The following is a 19077-nucleotide window of genomic DNA, read 5'->3' as shown; positions in this document are numbered from 1 at the left end:
CTTCCCATCCTTTGAATCTCATCTTGGATATCATTTCCTTCTATGAACTGATTTAAGTGTCCCCATTCTCTACCCTGAAGCATCGGTGCACCCCTCTGTCACTGCCCTTCCTGATTTTACAGGGAAAGTTCCCATATGAGTCCCTCTATAATGTTTCTCCTTTATCTTCATGTCGCCAGTGCCTGGCACACTGACTCTGTTAGGTGAGTGCTTGTTGTACTAAAGCAAAACTAGCCGAGTGCCTAGGGAAACTGTTTGAATTTTCTAGGCCAAACTGAATGACTTATAAATTGAGGAGAAGTATGGACTAGGTTTATAAACTGTGATTTATCTCTACTTTCCTTACTTTTGATAAAGATATGAATATGAGAGATAGTACACCTTTGTCTGAACTTGTTACCCAGAAAAACCATGGTACAAGCATTGAAATAAAGAGCAGCTGACCCTTAGCCTTGGTGTTGGAGAGGACCCAGTGAGAGGCAGGACGGGTCTCAGGCTGGAGGGTCCATGTGGCCCCGCGAGACTGAGTGACGTCACTGATGATCTCAGACAGAAAGATTGGGAACATTCTCAGGCAGTAAAAAAATACCACTTTAACTCAGCGTAAATATCTTCTCATTCCTTCAGAAAATGATCTACTAAAATGCACTGGTATGTGCAGAGATTTGGTATTTAGAATCCTATGGTTTAAAATAAATAGTTTGCGTGTATACATTTGCTACAATACCCAGAGAAAGGAGTCGTCCGATTAGGACAGGGTAGGGTAACCAGTAACCTGGTATCCTTTAAATAGAAGGGGATAAACAAATGAAGCGTCTCTTACTCGGGCCCAGCCAGCTGTTGCCTCAGTGTACACTGGATATCTGATGTTATACAAACCTCCCATCTTAAAAAATGTTAATTCAATTTTTTTTAAAAAAAACTGCACCTGACAGTGTCCCAAAGGCCACTAGTCTAGTTCGTAACTTTGGTCTTGCCAGCCTGTCTGATACCATCCAACTTCAACATTCTGTTGATTCGGTTTTCAAAGTCTTGTATTTCCAGGACCATAGATCTATGTACTTTTGCACATGAAGGACTAATCCCCCTCTTTATTTCTTGTTTAGCTGTCTGGCAGCCGACAGGATCTCATTCCATCCTACAGTCTAGGTAGCAACAAGGTGAGTGTTTGTAACTATTTTCTATCAGCCTTAACCCGTTTCCCATTCCAGCTTTCCTCTTCTCAAATATCACACGCTAGTTTTGCGTGCCAAATTTTCTCCCAGTTTTCTATACTGTGTGAAATTTATTGGAGAGCGTTGAGTTCATTTCTTTTTATCTGCCAGTTAAAATAATGTTACCGAGACCTTATTATTACTCTACTTTCTAAGGGTTAAAAAACAATTTAGTTGCTTAAGTTCTTCTGTTGAAAGTATTCTTCCTGTTTGTGTCAGAAAAGGAACTTCATGTCAGATTTTTAATAGTAAAATATTGATGAAATGATTGAAAATATGTGAGGAATAAGATCATGTCTAAAAGTTAATATTATTTGTTAGAAGAAAGAAAAATAAGCAAACAGAAATTTTGTTAGCTGGAATGTATTTACTTGCTTGTTAATATAGCTTTCCCCAATATAACAGAGTTTTAAGCATAGACAATTCATTTTCATGTACTTAAAGGGCTCACACTTGAAATTGTAACTGGATGTCACATGACACAGTTTTGTGCCTGCCGTTTTTTGAGGGACCTCGTTAGATGTTGGTGCTGCCAGCTGCAGGCAGTGTTTTCTGTGTCGATATCTTCACTCTTGAGGAGGCCAAAAGTGTCATATGAAATGGTCTGACATGAGGAAGTTGTGTCACAGTAAAAGAAGATACAGATAAAAGAAGATTGGCTATTTAATCATTATCAAAGCTGAGTGGTATTCATTACACTATTCTTACACTATTCTTTCTATTCTTGTTAAATATTCTACAATCTGTCTTTGTATAGGTTTGAAATTTTCCTTATAAAAACTTAAGAAAGGGCTTCCCTGGTGGCGCAGTGGTTGAGAGTCCGCCTGCCGATGCAGGGGACACGGGTTCGTGCCCCGGTCCGGGAAGATCCCACATGCCGCGGAGTGGCTGGGCCCATGAGCCATGGCCGCTGAGCCTGCGCGTCCGGAGCCTGTGCTCTGCAACGGGAGAGGCCACGGCAGTGAGAGGCCCGCGTACCGCAAAAAGGAGGGGGAAAAAAAAAAAAATAAGGAAAAGGCAATGAAGTTGATGAACGATTAGACTCATTTTTAAGATCTAGGTTACTAGGAGTTTACCTGAAGTAATACATAGATATGTATCTATGTATATGTATCCTGTTATTTCAGGAAAACTACCAGTAATCTAAATCTTAAAAATATATATCTCAGTGTTTATAGGCAAATAACTTGCTCTCCAGCTCATCAGTTCACTGACCACCTACCATGCGTCTGAAAGTGTGCTAAGGTTTAGTACTCCTTGATACGGGTCCACTGACAGGTGTGATTAGCTCTTGATAATCATAGCATAGTTGTGATTAGCTAAACGAAGCAGAGTTTATGGAAAATTGTGTCATTATTAATTATAAATAACTCAAGTATTTTAAGGAAAATATAAGAAAAAACCATGACTTTCTGTGTTTTTTTGAAATCCATCTAACCCAAATCCTCTATCATGAATTCCTTGAAAAAAAGTAGCCAGAATTTCTTCAGCTTTTCTCTCTCACCCTAGTTTCCTTATGTTTAAATGAAGAAAATAATAGAAAACAGTAGTATCTGCTTGAAAAAGAATTATTGTTTCATCTACACCAAATAAACAGAATAAAGGAACACAGATGCTGTAATAGAAGTATGCCTAGGTAGAGTAGGAGCCCAGAGGAGGGAGTGGGCACTTTTATAGGTATTATTCAGGGACCAAGAGAGGCTACAGAGAGGGGGAACTCCCCACCCCCAATAAGCTTAATGCTGAAAGAGGATAAGGTCCACCCAAGGCAGGGAAGGGCAAGAGTGTGAACAGAAGTGTGGAAGGAGGAAAGAGCATGAGTAAAGCAGAGAGGGTGCAGTGTGGGGTAGAGCCCAGAGAAAGGGGCCTTATTTCAGAAGTTCCTATAGATGTGCCTAGGAGTAGCTGGGGAGCTGGGTCCCTTGAAGGAGTCTTTTTAAACAGTCTACCTAAACCCCACTCATGTTCCTGGCTGTGGTGTATAAAATTACGTTAGAATAATGTACATAGTAGAAGTGTGTACAGTTACCAATGCACAAGTGAGGGTGGGGACAGCAGGTGGGGTAGAGGTCTCAGCAGTGGGGAGGGGGAGGGAGAGATTCAGGACGTGCTCAGGAGATGGAAGCTCTAGAACTCGGCGACATGAAGAATAAGGTGGAGCCCAGGGGAGACAGGGTGGCGTGGGCTCTGGGTGACAGTGCAGAGAGGTGAATGTTGCAGGCACAGGTTTGGGGAAGAAAATGATTGAGGTCAATTTTGGACAAAAGGTTATGTCTGCCAGTTCAGGGGTCTGGAAGCCTGAGCTGAAGACAGATTGGGGAGCTCAGGACCTGGTTGGAACAGCATGAGGGATTTGAGCACAGAGGCGAGGCTGTGTGGGCGTGATGGTGATACTTTCAGGCCTGTGCAGGAGGGGAAGCCGGCCAGGGCCACAACGGACCGGAGTCCTCAAAGAGGAGGGGAGGCGCAGGAGGGCGGCTTGGAAACTGGTGCCGGAGAAAGGCGGTTTAGGAGCGCCTTCCAGATTCCTCAGAGACCGAAATGAGGACTGAAAAGACTATTTTGGGTGTGAGAGTGAAGAGTTTATTGGAGGCCTTTCCCAGGGCAGTCTCTTCTGTGGAGGATAGGGGAGAAGTAAGCAAAATGTGTTTTGGGGCGTTTTTTTGTTTGTTTGTTTTTTGCGGTGCACGGGCCTCTCACTGTTGGGGCCTCTCCCGTTGTGGAGCACAGGCTCCGGACGCGCAGGCTCAGCGGCCATGGCTCACGGGCCCAGCCGCTCCGCGGCATGTGGGATCTTCCCGGACCGGGTCACGAACCCATGTCCCCTGCACCGGCAGGCGGACCCTCAACCACTGCGCCACCAGGGAAGCCCTGTTTTGTTTTTTGTTTGGGTTTTTTTTTTGGACGTGCTGTGCAGCTTGCAGGATCTTAGTTTCCTGACTAGGGATCGAACCCGTGCCCCCTGCAGTGGAAGCGCAGAGTCCTAACCACTGGACCGCCAGGGAAGTCCCAGCAGGGCATATATTAAATGAGTAAATAAATTACACATTTTTTTGTTACTCTACCAGGACCTTTCCTTTTTCAGTCATCTTGATGTCCTGGGGCCCCTGGGTAACTTAGAGAAGATGAGGAAATTCTACCCTCTCAGATTTTACTGGTGTCCTGGTGCCGTCCCAGCAGCAAGGATCTGGCTGTGTCCGCTCTATTTCAGCATGTATTTTCAGTTTTCGTCAGATGCCTCCAAACAGTGAAGGACGCTTTTCTCCTGTTGCAGCAGTTTGCAGTCTTCCTCAAAACTTGGCGTCTCTCACCCCTGCGCAACCACGGCAGTCCCCAGCCTCTGACGGGCAGTGGAGTTCTTGTCAGGGAAAACAGAAAGGCCAGCTCCCCATTACTAACGTGCTCGCAGTTCAGCTGTGGAGCTATTATTTTATCTCCTTGTGAACTGTTGGCCCCCATGGGCCCTGAATGGTTACCAGGTATGGCTGGGATTCCATCCACTCCATCACTGTCACCATGGGCATCACTTGACTTCCTGCTTGTGTCCAGATCAGTAGGTTTTATGAATGTCCAAATACCAAAATCAGACACCTTTTGCTTTTCACTAGGGGAAAGCTAGAGGAAAACTGTTCTAAGATTTAATGGATGGACCTGTTTAATGAGTATGGAAATTCAGGTGACAGAGGATCATAACTGATGCTAGGAAACAAAGTGATGAGAACACTCATCAAAGAGGATTTGATTCCAGGCTCACTTCAGCAGGGAGCACAAAGTGGTTCCCCCTTTTGCAGGTGTGCGGCCCTCAGTAGTTTTATCATTTAAAGCAGGGCCTCTTAAAAGATTTTTAAGGAAAATAAATATTTTTTAAATTGTATTTTCTTACTAGCGAGAAAAGAAACGTTTCCCTCCACCAATAGCAGCAAGGAACAGAGATTCCTCCCTTTGGTCTTTTAAACGAAACAATGAAAAACATCGTCAAATATGGCATTGCTTTGAATTCAAAATTGTTATAATGCTGTGCATAATAGAATTCCTCAGGGTAGTGTTTAAACTAGTTGACATACAAATTATCCAAGTCCTATTAAACCCCTTTACACAGCAGCCGTGCTCATAGACATATGAAATGACATATATATGAGGGTGCCCATTGCCACATTGTTTATAATGGCAGAAGATTGGAAACAAGCTAAATGTCCATTGGTTTGGTCTGGTTAAATCTATTTTCTCCCTGTGAGTGTGCACATGTGCACACACATAAGTAAATGGGATACTATACAGCTGTAAAAAATAATTAGGAATCCCTCCAGGTACTAATGTGGAAGATCACCAGGATATACTTAGTGATTAAAAATGCAGTGCAGGGCTTCCCTGGTGGCGCAGTGGTTGAGAGTCGCCTGCCGATGCAGGGGACACGGGTTCGTGCCCCGGTCTGGGAAGATCCCACATGCCGCGGAGCGGCTGGGCCCGTGGGCCATGGCCGCGGAGCCTGCGCTTCCGGAGCCTGTGGTCCGCAATGGGAGAGACCACAACAGTGAGAGGCCTGCGTACCGCAAAAAAAAAAAAAAAAAAAAAAATGCAGTGCAGCACAGTATGCTACCATTTGACTTATAAAAGGAGGGAAACAGAGAGGTGCATGTGACTGTTTATAGATTTGCTCACATAGACACAGGAAACCCTATAAGGATATATGATAAACTGATACCATTACTTACCTGCCTGGGGAGAGAGTAGAAGCATGTGGGCACCTGAGGTAGGAGGCTTCTCACTGTGTGCCTTTTTATATTACTTGTTTTTTGGATCATGGGAACAAATTACCTATTGAAAAAAATTAAATTAAAATTAAAAATTTTTATTCTCTACCCTTTTTAGCAGAAGATTTTATTCTCTAGTAAGTAGTGGTTTGAGAAGGTCTTCAGTTGCTTTATCTGTAATAATTTTCGTGCAAAATCCTCAAGGAGAGATTACTAAAGAAATTGTTCTGGGAAATCTCAAAGACTCATGTTGTTTTTCTTCTTTTCTTTTGGAGACTTCCTTCATTCTGCAGTTTTCAGAGATCCAGGGAGAGGTAATTAATCCATTAGGTTTTTCCTAATGAGTGGGATACAAGTATTATCCTACTATCCTAAAACATGCTTGCTTTTACCTTGAGAATAAGAATGCATTTTTAAATGTAGTTTTTATAAGACGACTAAATTTGACACTGTACTGTTTTTGGCTCTTACCCTTTGGTAAAAATAACTTTGGTAATCGGTATATACAGTTCCTCTCAAATGTTCCTTGTTACCTGGGCTATGAAAATATCTGTCAGAAGAGACCAGGAACAAAGGCATCTGATGGAATATAGAACGCTCTGGAATGTGAAGAGTAGGAGTTAATTTATTAGTTAAGCAAATGATACAGTAAATGAGAACTTTTAAGCTGTACTTTTTTCAAGCATGGGACGGGGGAGAGAAGCAAAGAAGAGAGCAAAAGTGCCTCGGGCCTTCCTTCAAGGCCACAGAACTTTGCTCAGTGGGACCATCCTGGCTTCCTTGCGTGAAAGTATTTAACATACAGGGAAGTTGAGTCGGAAATATAATTTTAACCTGGAATCGATGCTTAAAATGCTAGAAACTGTATTTAAAAAAAAATGAAAATTATAATCACAGTTACATCTACCTTTCAAACTCGTGTGGGCCTGTTTCTGGGTTCTCTGTTCCATTATCTATGTGTCTATCCCTCTTTCTTGATTATGAAATCAGAGTCACAGACCAGAGAATCTGCCGTGTCCTCCCCACCTAATATCAGAACATCCAGGTTTAGAAGCAGGGAGAGGCCACGGAGTAAGTTCAAGTCTGCCTTTCCCTACTAATTTTCAGTTAATGTCATGGCAAAGATTACTCAGTCGGGAGAGAAGTAACACTAAAAGGTGTGTCCGGGAGGCAGGAGCAGAGAGTGTGATAGGATTAGGGCTCTTGGGGAGGTGAGAGCAAGTGGTAAGGTACTAAAACAGTGTCACACTTTGGCCTATAATACTTGGAATTCGGCCAGCCACATTTTGCATGGCCTTATTTATTGATGCTCGCTACATATTAAAGTTGGAATTGTTTACTGAGCTCCACCAAGATGCAACTGATGAGCTAATTGATCTTAAAAAGATAAATTGAATTTTATTAACTACTCTTAACTTTTAATTTCACCTTATGGCCTAAAAGAAATCACTCTTGAAAAGCTTTTCAATTAAGAATATAAAATATTCCTAATTGCAGTGATGTTGTTATTTACTGTTACTGGCTATTTCATCATTATTGTAAGGCAGTTTTTGTATAGGTATAATGAAAGCTTAGCAAACTTTTTGTGACCAGTCTACCAGATTAGACTCACATTTAGGTGCAGAATTAATTTCAGCAGATTATTTTTCCATTTAAACAGTGGCTGTGCCTTGAGATCTTTTGCAATCCATGGAACTCTGTCAACAGAAAATACTGGTCTTACTTAAAGACATTTTAAATGGAATTATATATTTTTAAATAAGTTAGTAAGATGTTTGTCAGCTTCTGATTGGAGTTTATGGTGCAATTAAAAATAGCCAAAAGCCTGGATGAATATTCAGTTAACAAAACTGAATTGTGTGTTTTGGCCCCATCACCTTCCTGAAAACTGCAGTTATGTAGTGTGGCACTGGTTAAGGCTGGTACCAGATATGAGTCACCTCTTCTTTAGCTGCACGAGAAGCCACCTTTGGACCTGGAATGTCACTGGTGCTTCTCTTTGTTTACCTCTTTGTCACTTTCCTGATCAAAACCAGACCCCTTGACGGAATACCCAGAGCATTTGTGTCTGTCTGGAGAGCGGTAACAGGAAAACAGGAGGTGCCCAAGGGGGACCGATCAGGTCTTCAAGCCAGCTGAGAGCGTGCTGTGTTTTTCTCTGTTGGGTTTTGCCTTTAAGCATAGTGTCCATCGACAGATGAATGGATAAAGAAGATGTGGCACATATATACGATGGAATACTAGTCAGCCATAAAAAGAAACGAAATTGAGTTATTTGTAGTGAGGTGGATGGACCTAGAGTCAGTCATACAGAGTGAAGTAAGTCAGAAAGAGAAAAACAAATACCATATGCTAACACACATATATGGAATCTAAAAAAAAAAAAAGTTCTGAAGAACCTACGGGCAGGACAGGGATAAAGACGCAGATGGACATAGAGAATGGACTTAAAGACATGGGGGGAGGGGGGCTTCCCTGGTGGCGCAGTGGTTGGGAGTCTGCCTGCCGATGCAGGGGACGCAGGTTCGTGCCCCGGTCTGGGAAGATCCCACATGCCGTGGAGCGGCTAGGCCCGTGAGCCATGGCCGCTGAGCCTGCGCGTCCGGAGCCTGTGCTCTGCAGCGGGAGAGGCCACAACAGTGAGAGACCCACGTACCACAAAAAAAAAAAAAAAAGACATGGGGAGCGGGGAGGGTAAGCTAGGACAACGTGAGAGAATGGCATGGGCTTACATATACACTACCAAATGTAAAATAGCTAGCTAGTGGGAAGAAGCCGCATAGCACAGGGAGATCAGCTCGGTGCTTTGTGACCACCTAGAGGGCTTTCTCTAGTTGCGGTGTGCAGGCTTCTCATTGCAGTGGCTTCTCTTTGCCGAGCACGGGCTCTAGGCGCGGGGGCTTCAGTAGTTGTGGCTCGGGGGCTTCAGTAGTTGTGGCTCGTGGACTCAGTAGTTGTGGCTCATGGGCTCAGTAGTTGTGGCTCGTGGGCTCTACAGTGCGGGCACAGTAGTTGTGGCGTACGGGCTTAGTTGCTCCATGGCATGTGCGATCTTCCCAGACCAGGGCTCCAACCCGTGTCCCCTGCATTGGCAGACAGATTCTTAACCACTGCGCCACCAGGGAAGTCCCATTGTGGCTGATTCTGAAGGTTGATAGACATGAAAAATGTCAGAAACATCACAGGTTGATCTTTCCAGATTTCAGTAGTGGAGCGTGGATTACTGTGGTAGAAGTTTAAAAAGAAAAATGCCATACTCTTTGACTTTGAGAGCTGAGCTCATAAGAAAGCAGAAAGGCCTGGTGTCTGGCCAAGTCCTTTTTATTCATTGTCCTGAGTTGATCTCCCTCTGAAGTACCTTTAACTGGGAGGCTTCCTTTTTTCTTCCCCAACATTTCAGTAAAGGGAGAATAACCCTGGACCAGCCAAGCATGTGAAATGTATTGGAAAGACACTAATTGCCTTGTCCCTGGGTGGCAGTGTGTGTTGCTAGACCCCAGACCACAGATTCCACTCCTGGCAAGAGAATGGACATGCACAGCCAGAGAGAAAGAATATAGTGAATGATTTCAGTGGAGTGTTTCTCCAGAGATCTGCAGGTATCAGAAAGAGGAGGGAGGAGTGTTACACCAGTTTATCATCCAAATTTGTTGTTCCCTTGGAAGCAGAGCCTGTTCTGTCCCAGAGCGATTTGAGACACTCTGTGTCCCCGTCTCTGGTTAGCGAGACTGTGAGATTCCTCAAGGTTAAGATGGTGGTTAAGGGAGATGGATGAAATGAGTCTCCGTTTTTCGTTCTCTGATGGGGCTAACGATATGGCTAAGGCTCTGTGTAAGTACTGTGTGCATCCTTTCAAATGTCTTCACTTGAGATATTCGAATATATGAGACAGTAAGAGTTACTGCCTCTATTCAGATTTGGGAGTAACATTGGGTGTGGGAGTTCCAGCTGGTAAAAATTACCCGGGAAGCTAGCAGAGCCCTGAGTGTGCCTTGGGGAAGAGGTGACACCTACAGTATTTGTCACTGGACCACACCAAAGGGCTGAGGTGCTGACTCCAAATCTGCTGCTTAGTTTTCCTAAGGGACAGAGTCCCACTGTGTCAGCTGCCAAACAAGGAAGAAAAATGTAAAGTATGAAAACAGATTTATTCTGAAATTAAGTATGTTGTCTTCAGAACAACCTTGCATGAGCTTAAACCCTGTAAAGAAAGCGTGAGACTTTTCTTCCTCTGAGCTCAGTAGAGTGTTGACTTCATTGTCCCGTCACCTGATGGTGACATCCCAGAGTACACAGAGCTGCAGCTTCCCAGACAGATAATTAAATTTAAATGCAAAAAAGTTAATGAAACATTAAAGTCTGTAAATCAGTGTGTGATTCATAGTAACACAAATGCTCCTACAGTGACATGTTCATAGTTCATTTCCCTCATCATCTCTTCATGTCTCTCTTGCTTCCTAGCTTCCTACTGTTGAGCATCATACCTTTGTTAAAATATCAAGTGCTGCGAGAGTTCCTGGGGAAAATGGGCTTCTGTAAGATAAACAGGATCCAGATCACTTAGGGCTTATCGATTTTATGATCAGTACTTAGGTTGCTGCTAAAAGCAGATAGGTTTCCAGTACATGTTGGCAACCTAAGAGGGCTTTCTTCCCCCATCCACCTTCAGGAGCAGCAAAGAACTTACTTTGCAGGCGATTACTAATGAAGACTCAAGTTGATCGTCAGGGTCACTCATCTGTGGAGTACTGGCTTAAACTAATATAAAATACCATTTTTTAAACTCTGGTGAAAAAGAAGTCAGAGTGATTATCAGAAGACCAAAAGAGAACGTACAGCATTTAAAAGAGTTATGTCTCATCTTCATTACTGGTTTTTATACTGGTAGTATGGGTTGGGGTTTATTTCTTTACTGGATGGGACTGATGTTCAAAGTGTTTCGGTGCTGTCACCATTTTTATGGCTCAAGCTCTAGACAGGTAAACTAATCCATCAGCTGGTGGGCATTGTTTTTGTATTATGCAGTGAACTCTCTTTAATGGGAATTTACAAGACAAGTTGAAAGTACAGTCAGACTTGTTCATTCAGAGACTACCATTATTGGCAACTTGTGACTACTTGGTTTAGGCTTAACTGCCACTCACCTTTAATATCTGTTAAAAAAAAAATGAGAGGCTTGGTAATATGCTGTTCTAGAGTTTTTACTTTCATGAATGGTATGTGGCGGAGGAGAAGATGCCTGACTGTATTAGAGCTGTTCCTAGGCTTCCGTCGAGAATCTGAAGTGAAAGAGGGTATCTTGAGGCACAAGAGCAGAGAGGGCCTAAGGAGCAGAGCGGAAGGGAGGATTTCAAGAGGAATGTCTTACTAAATCCCTGTTTTGTGAGAAGCAGCATGATATAGGAGAAAGATTATTAGGAGGCTGTAAATTGTAGTAAGCAGTAAACCAAGGTTTATTTAGTTCATGTGATTTTTGTCAATGACATTGCATCATCTCACAGATTGACCAAGTCCTCAAGTCTAGGGGACGCAAAGAAGGTAAGTCTCTACCTTCAACAGCTGCTGTGAGGGAGGAAGGTGCACCGTCGCTGGCACAGGTCTTTGCATTGGCAGACATGACCACCTTGCCCCGTCCCTAGCCCATCGGGGAGTGAACACCAGTGTTCACAGGTGTGCAGTGGAGCGACTGCAGGTACAGGAGAACCACCGACAGCATGAAAAATTGCTATTCCTGTACTATACTGTCAACCTCTTGAATTTTGACACCTAAAATTTTTAATAAAATAGAAATGCTTTTTTTAAAAAAACAAAACTTCAGACTGTATCTTTATCCTAGAAGTTCATTCTGCATTTGGCTTCAGTCCTGCCTTAGGCAAATGTTTAGCCATTTGGACAAAATGGGCAGAAAACATGAACAAATTTCTCCAATATACAAATATATGAGTGGCCAATAAGCGCATGAAAAGATGCTCAACATCACTAATCATAGGGGATACCCAGATGTGAGGTGGTATTATTAGGGAGAGCAATTCTATAAAGAAGAGGAAGAATACTTAGGTAATAAGATTTATCATGTCCTATAACAAGAATAAAGCTTTAGTAATGTGTAACAGATTTCTCTTCAGTATCTTTAGATTTTTTTGTTAGTTGATATGAATCAAAATTCCTGATTTTGTCCTTAATAGGGCCGGTGGGAAAGTCAACAGGATGTATCGCAAACTGCTGTTTCTAGAGCAACCACTCCGGCTGCCCCATCTCCCCCTGGTTGTCCCCAAAATAACCATTCTCCTGATGCAGGTAAGTTACATTTTCCTTTTTCAATCACTGTCATGAAATTTGAGCATCTTTCAGAAGTAGTTTAAATCAGGATTTCCTACCAGGTAACCACTGTCCTACTAGTTAATGCCTGTCTGAATTTTCCCCTTCCTTATCATAACGTGTTGAGTCCCATTGTTTTGAATGTTGAATTTATCTTGCATTCCTGTGAGAAATACCACTTGATCATGATGTGTTGTCCTTTATATTTGTTTGATTCTGTTTGCTAATATTTTGTTTAGAGTTTTTGCACATATGTTCTATGATGAATATATGTACCTTTTTCATAACATTGTCTTTGTTAGGTTTTGGTATCATGATTACATTGGTTTCATCAAGTGACTTGAGAAAAATTTCCTCATCTTTTTTTCCTGAGTTTATGTGAACTTGGTATTACTACTTCCTTAAATGTTTGACAGGATTCACCAGTGACACTCTCTGGGCCTGGAATTTTCTCTGTGGGAAGATTTTAGATTATGACTTCAATTTCTTTATTATAAAGTTAACTTTTTATATTTCTTTGTAAGTTTTCATAAATTATGTTTTTTAGGGAAATTTCTAATTCACCAAAATTATTAAATTTATTTACATAAATGTTACAGTGTTCCTTTATTGATCATTTAATGTTTATAGGATCTGTTGTTATGTTCATTCTTTTTATTCTAAATAGATAATTTTTGTTTTCTTTCTGTTTTTCTTAAATACTTTTTTTTTTTTTTTTTTTTTTTTTTGCGGTACGCGGGCCTCTCACTGCTGTGGCCTCTCCCGTTGCGGAGCACAGGCTCCGGACGCGCAGGCTCAGCGGCCATGGCCCACGGGCCCAGCCGCTCCGCGGCACGTGGGATCCTCCCAGGCCGGGGCACGAACCGGTGTCCCCTGCATCAGCAGGCCGACTCTCAACCACTGCGCCACCAGGGAAGCCCTTAAATACTTTTGAAACTGGTTTGTCAGTTTTCTTTAGTCTTCCCACAGAGCCAAATTGGTTTTATTTTCTGTTTCATTGATTGTTATTTCTTTCTGCATTTCACAAATTTTGGCACGATGTGTTTTTTTTATCATTCTGTTCCAGATATTCGAATTTCTCTGATTTATTCTTCGACCCCTGGGTTATTGGGTAGCATATTAATTCATTTTCCTATATCTTGGGGGTGTATTATTATTATTGATTTCTTATTTAATTTCATTATGAGCAGAGAACAGACTCTTCAAAATTTCAATCTTTTTAAATGTTTTGAGACTATATTCTATCTTAGTGAACATTCTATGTGTATTTGAAAAGGTCTATTCTGTTTTGGGCACAGTGTTCTGTATATATCAATTAGGTCAAGTTGGTTGATAACCTTGTTCAAACCTGCTGTATCTTTACTGATTTTTTTCCCCCTCATATTTGTTCTGTCCGTCATTGAGAGAAGGTGTTGAATCTCTAAACAATGATTGTGAAATTGTCTATTTTTTCCTTTAATTATAACAGTTTTTGCATGATTCACTTAGAAACTCTGTTACTGGGTATAACACATTGGAATTGTTATTTTTTGCTGACATAGTTATGTTTCTTATTATGAAATGTCCCTTTAGCTCTCTGGTAATACTCTTACTTTGAAATCTGTCTTGCTTGATATTAGTATAGGCACACGAACTTTCTTTTGCATATTGCTTGCATGGTGTATCTTTGCCTCAGTCTTTAAAATTTTAGCCTGTATTTTTATCTTTAAGAGTGATTATCTTATAGACAGCATATTTAGGTTTAGTGTTTTTTGTTTATCTAGTCTGACAATTTCTGCCTTTTAACTGGCATGTTTAGTTCTTTTACATCTAATATTATTATTGTTATCTCTGCCATGTTGCTGTTGGTTTCTGTTTGGCCTATTTATTTATTTTTTCCTCTGTAATCTTTTTTGTTTTCTTTTGGGTTAATTGAAAAATATTTTGCAGTATTTTATTTTTTCTTTGGCTTTCTGGTATACCTGTATTTACTTATTAACATCTTTGTTAAAGGAGTCTAGTAGGTATCTTTAATTTTACCACAGTCTACTTAGAATTAATAATTACCACTTCCCACTGCACAAATATAAGAATCTTGCAACAGTGTAATTCCATTTACCTGTTCCCCCACCCCTCTTATTTTGTATTATTGTTGTATCTTTTGCTTTTATAGGTGTTGTGAACCCATTTTACAGTGGTTGTTTTTTTTTTCTTTTTTTCTTTAAAACAGCTCTTTGTCTTTTAAGGAAATTAAGAAACTATAGATAATCTTTTATATTTTCCTTCATATTTATTATTTCTGTCACTACTCCTTCCTGAAGATCATATATTCATCTGATATTATTTCTCTTTAGCCTGAAGAATATCCTGTATTATTGTGCAGTTTTCCTTGAGAAGATGGGTCTCCCCTTTTGAGAATATCTTTATTTCACTTTTTTCTTCAAAGGATATTTTCACTAGGTAGAGAACTCTGAGTTGATAGCTTGTTTTCTTTTAGCTCTTCAAAGACACTGCATTATCTTTTACACTTCTTTTCTGATGAGAATTCAGCCATCATTTGTGTCACTTTCCCACGACATGTGGTATATCTTTGTTTACGTTGTTTGCTTTCCAATTTTTCTCTTTATTTTTCTTCTTAGCAAGTTGGGCAGTGATGTGCTTAGGTATAGTTTTCTTAGTGTTTATCTTGCTCGGGTTTCACCGATGTTCTTGGGTCTATACATTGAGATTTTTCGAACAGTTTTGGGAAATGTTCAACTATTAGTTAATTACATTTTTCCCCTGCCCTTTTCTGTCCTTCTGAGAATCTAATTGCACACATGTTGTATTGCTTAATATTGCCCTATGGGTCACAGAAGCTCTATTCCATTTTGATTATAATTTTTCATCTTTTTATCTTATTTTTGTTTCTTCTGATTGGATAATTTCTACTGCCATTTCTAGTTTTTTATTAAGCACATCCAAGAATTTTTAAATTACAGTTATTCTTTTTAGCTTTAGAATATCCATTTGCTGCTTTTTTTTAAATAGTTTTAATTTCTCTGCTGATATTTCTTTCATACCTGTATATTTGTTAAGACCATATCTTTTTTTACATCCTTGGACCTGTGTATAAAAACTGCTTTTAAACTTCTTACCTGCTAACTCCAGCATCATGACCAATCCCCTAGTCTTTTTCTGACTGCTTTTTTCTAGTCTATGGGTCATATTTAATGAGTTTTGACAAGTTTATTTACTCATGTAACTTACACCCCAGTCGAGCTCTAGAAGATTTATGTGACTCCAGTTACTCCCCACAGTGCATCAGTGTTCTGATTTCAGATTAGTTTTGCCCGTTCTACAGTTTCATTTAAATGGAATCATACAGTATGTGCTCTTTTTGTGTTGGGCTTCTTTTGCTCAGCATATCTGTTCAAGTCATCCATACTGTTGAATGTATCAGTAATTTATTCTTTTTTATTGCTGAGAGATATTTCACCCTCACAGTGGAATTTATCAGTTTTTAACCAGTTCTCCTGTTTATGGACATTTGGTTTTTTTGCAGTTTTTGGCTACTGTGACTAAAGCTTGTTCTTGTATAGGTCTTTTTGTAACATTTCTGTTGAGTAAATACCTAGGGTGAAATTACTTGGTCATAGACTACTACCTTGTTTAAAAATTCTGTAAATTAAAGAAAAAGATCTAATCAGTGTTTACTTGATTTGCATATTTACCACTTTGCTCTGCTCATCATTGCTTCCTGCTCATTCCATGCTTCTGAGTTTAGTTTCTTTTTTAGTGACTATGTATCCATCATTAGCGCTTTTAGCAATCATCTTTTTTTTTAGTGACAAACTGTTTCTTTTGTATGTTAAAGTTTTTATTTTGCTCTCACTTTGAAGAATCCTTTTACTATGGAAAATATCAGACAAAGTAGAAAGAGAATCATGGTGTGCCCTCCAGTGCCCCATGCTGATTTCAGAACGATCAGTGCATCACCAGGCTTACTTATCTGTGCTCCCACTACGTCCCCACACCCTCTCAGAATGACTTTAAAGCAAATCTCAGATATTATCTCATCTGTAAATACTTGTACATGTATTTCTAAAGTAATACCCACAGTAACATTTCATTCCTAAGAAAAATGAAAAATAATTCCAAAATATCATTAAACATCTAGTCAGTGTTCAGATTTCCCCAGTTGGATCAAGAATATCTCTTAGTCATTTTGAATGAAAATCCAAGTAAGGTTCACACATTGTGATTAGTTGATACGTGTCTTAAGTCTGTTTAGTCTATCTGCTCTTCATCTTTTTTCCCTGTTGCCTTGTATTTGTTGAAGAGACCAGGTTTTGTACATAGACTCTGTACATTTTTACTTTTACTGGTGACATCCTCACCAGGTTATTTAAACATGACTCTCTGTCCCGTGTATTTCCTGTAAATTGGTGATTAGATCCACAGCCTTGGTCAGATTCAGGCTAATTTGAGGGAGGGACGGAAGGTAGGGTAAATGAATGGGTAGTTTTATGTACTTCCCTTAGGAGACACATCATGTCTGATTATCTCTTTTTCTGTGATAGATGCAGCCTTTAGTTGATTATTGGCTAGATATTTAATTAGAGATCATCCTCACTCTAGAATGTTAGTTTAACTGCATGTAAAACTTTAGATTATTCCTAATTTTTTTCTTAGCATTTAGATGATTATATCTTCTACCTCTTCATTCATCTTAAACTTTTTGTTTGTTTGTCTCTTCTTTTTTTTTTTTTGGTGGCCATGCCGCGAGGCTTGCAGGATCCTTGTTCCCTGACCAGGGATTGAACCCTGGGGCCCTTAGCAGTGAAAGCATGGAGTCCTAACCAATGGACTGCCAGGGAATTCCCTTGTCTCCTCTTTTTTGTTTCTCTCATCCCTATTTTTGCTTTTGACCTATCTCTTGGCAAATAGCTTTCTCTTTGCTGTATTTGTTTTAATGACTGAGCTCATGATTACAGAATATCCTTCTGTAACTTTTCCTAGTTTACTTAGAGTTAATAGTCCTTTATGGAAAAGGTAAAACCTTAACTGTACAGGTCCGTGCACCATCTGTATTGCCAATGAACTTGCATCGTCTTGGTCCAGCGTGGAGTAGAGGTGGGGATGGTCATGTGCTTCTCTTCAGGCAGCCTCATATACAGATGCCTCAAGTTGCCTGGCTTCTTCTTTTTAAAGTGTTAATTAGGGTACAGTTTTCAAGTCACATATGACTTGAATTAGTTTTTCTTGAAAATTTAGTCTTATTCACTAAGAATAAAGAATTATAAAGAATAAAGCATTAATAAGTCTCCTAATATCATAGGCGTTATCTGCACGTCTGACCCCAGCCTTTGGTAATTAAGAGCAGGTAAGAACAGGGTTGGTTCAGGGCACTTGTCCCTCTCTTGTGAAAACAACTCAAACACCACTGTCTTCCTGAAAGGTCAGTTTCACCATCTTCATTCAGTAAACAGCATGAAAAATTAAAGTTGAATAAGATATGGTCCCTGACTTTAAAGAGGTTAAAGTCTGGATGGAGAGCTGTACGAGTGTGTCATTGGCTATGTGATTTAAAAATGAAAAGCCCCATTTTATTCTAGGGCAGAAGTTATTGGGTTGGCCAAAAGGTTCATTTGGTTTTTTTCCCGTAACGTGGTTCTAGTAGCAGTTAGTTGTCTTTAACTTCATTCGAAACAGTTTTGTTAGATTGTATTGCGACAGCTGTCATTATCAGCGTGCATTTAAAAAAAGACTTATAAAACTTGGTGAATTTTTGTGTAGCCATTTTAATATTGAAGATGGAAGAAAAAAAGCAACATTTTCGGCATATTATGCTTTATTATTTCAAGAAAGGTAAAAACGCAACTGAAACGCAAAAACAGATTTGTGCAGTGTATGGAGAAGGTGCTGTGACTGATCGAACGTATCAAAAGTGGTCTGTGAAGTTTCTTGTTGGAGGTTTCTCGCTGGACGATGCTCCACGGTCGGGTAGACCAGTTGAAGTGGATAGCGATCAAATTGAGACATTAATTGAGAACAGTCAACGTTATACCACCTGGGAGATAGCCGACATACTCAAAATATCCAAATCAAGGTTGAAAGTCATTCACATCAGCTTGGTTATGTAAATCGCTTTGATGTTTGGGTTCTACGTAAGTGAAGCAGGGGGGAAAAAAACCCTTCTTGACTGTATTTCTGCATGCGATTCTCTACTTAAAAGTACTGAAAACGTTCTGTTTTTAAAACAAATTGTGACAGGCGAAGAAAAGTGGATACTTTACAATAATGTGGCACAGAAGAGATTGTGGGGCAAGTGAAATAAACCACCGCCAAACACACCAAAGGCTGGTTTTCATCCAGAGAAGGTGATGTTGTGTATATGGTGGGATTGGAAGGGAGTCCTCTATTATGAGCTCCTTCCAGAAAACCAAACGATTAATTCTAACAAATACTGCTCCCAGTTAGACCAACTGAAAGCAGCACTCGATGAAAAGCATCAGAATTAATCAACAGAAAATGCATAATCTTCCTTCAGGATAATGCAAGACTGCATGTTTCTTTGATGACCGGGCAAAAACTGTTACAGCTTGGCTGGGAAGTTCTCATTCATCTGCTGTATTTACCAGACATTGCACCTTCGGATTTCCATTTATTTTGGTCTTTACAAAATTCTCTTAATGGAAAAAATTTCAGTTCCCTGGAAGAATGTAAAAGGCATCTTGAACAGTTCTTTGCTTAAAAAGATAAAAAGTTTTGGGGGCTTCCCTGGTGGTGCAGTTGTTAGGAATCTGCCTGCCAATGCAGGAGACACGGGTTCG

The 19077-nt window shown here is 40.3% G+C and overlaps 1 protein-coding gene across 3 annotated transcripts in view; it reads left to right on the top strand.

Annotated features, from left to right (window-relative positions):
* Nucleotides 1-19077, top strand: part of KIF13B (kinesin family member 13B) — a 187731-nt gene that overhangs the window by 139937 nt on the left and 28717 nt on the right. For 2 of the 3 annotated variants that reach the window (XM_067745295.1, XM_067745297.1), the window contains 3 exons: nucleotides 1107-1160; nucleotides 6241-6279; nucleotides 12151-12262. In XM_067745295.1, the coding sequence (XP_067601396.1) occupies nucleotides 1107-1160; nucleotides 6241-6279; nucleotides 12151-12262 (205 nt within the window). The remainder of the gene's footprint in view (nucleotides 1-1106; nucleotides 1161-6240; nucleotides 6280-12150; nucleotides 12263-19077) is intronic. The other variant, XM_067745296.1, reaches the window with a different exon arrangement.

This window comes from Pseudorca crassidens, chromosome 7, assembly GCF_039906515.1.
Source record: "Pseudorca crassidens isolate mPseCra1 chromosome 7, mPseCra1.hap1, whole genome shotgun sequence".
Taxonomy (NCBI): domain Eukaryota; kingdom Metazoa; phylum Chordata; class Mammalia; order Artiodactyla; family Delphinidae; genus Pseudorca; species Pseudorca crassidens.
The sequence above is the reverse complement of the archived record's forward strand: the minus strand, read 5'-3'. Positions and strand labels throughout refer to the sequence as shown.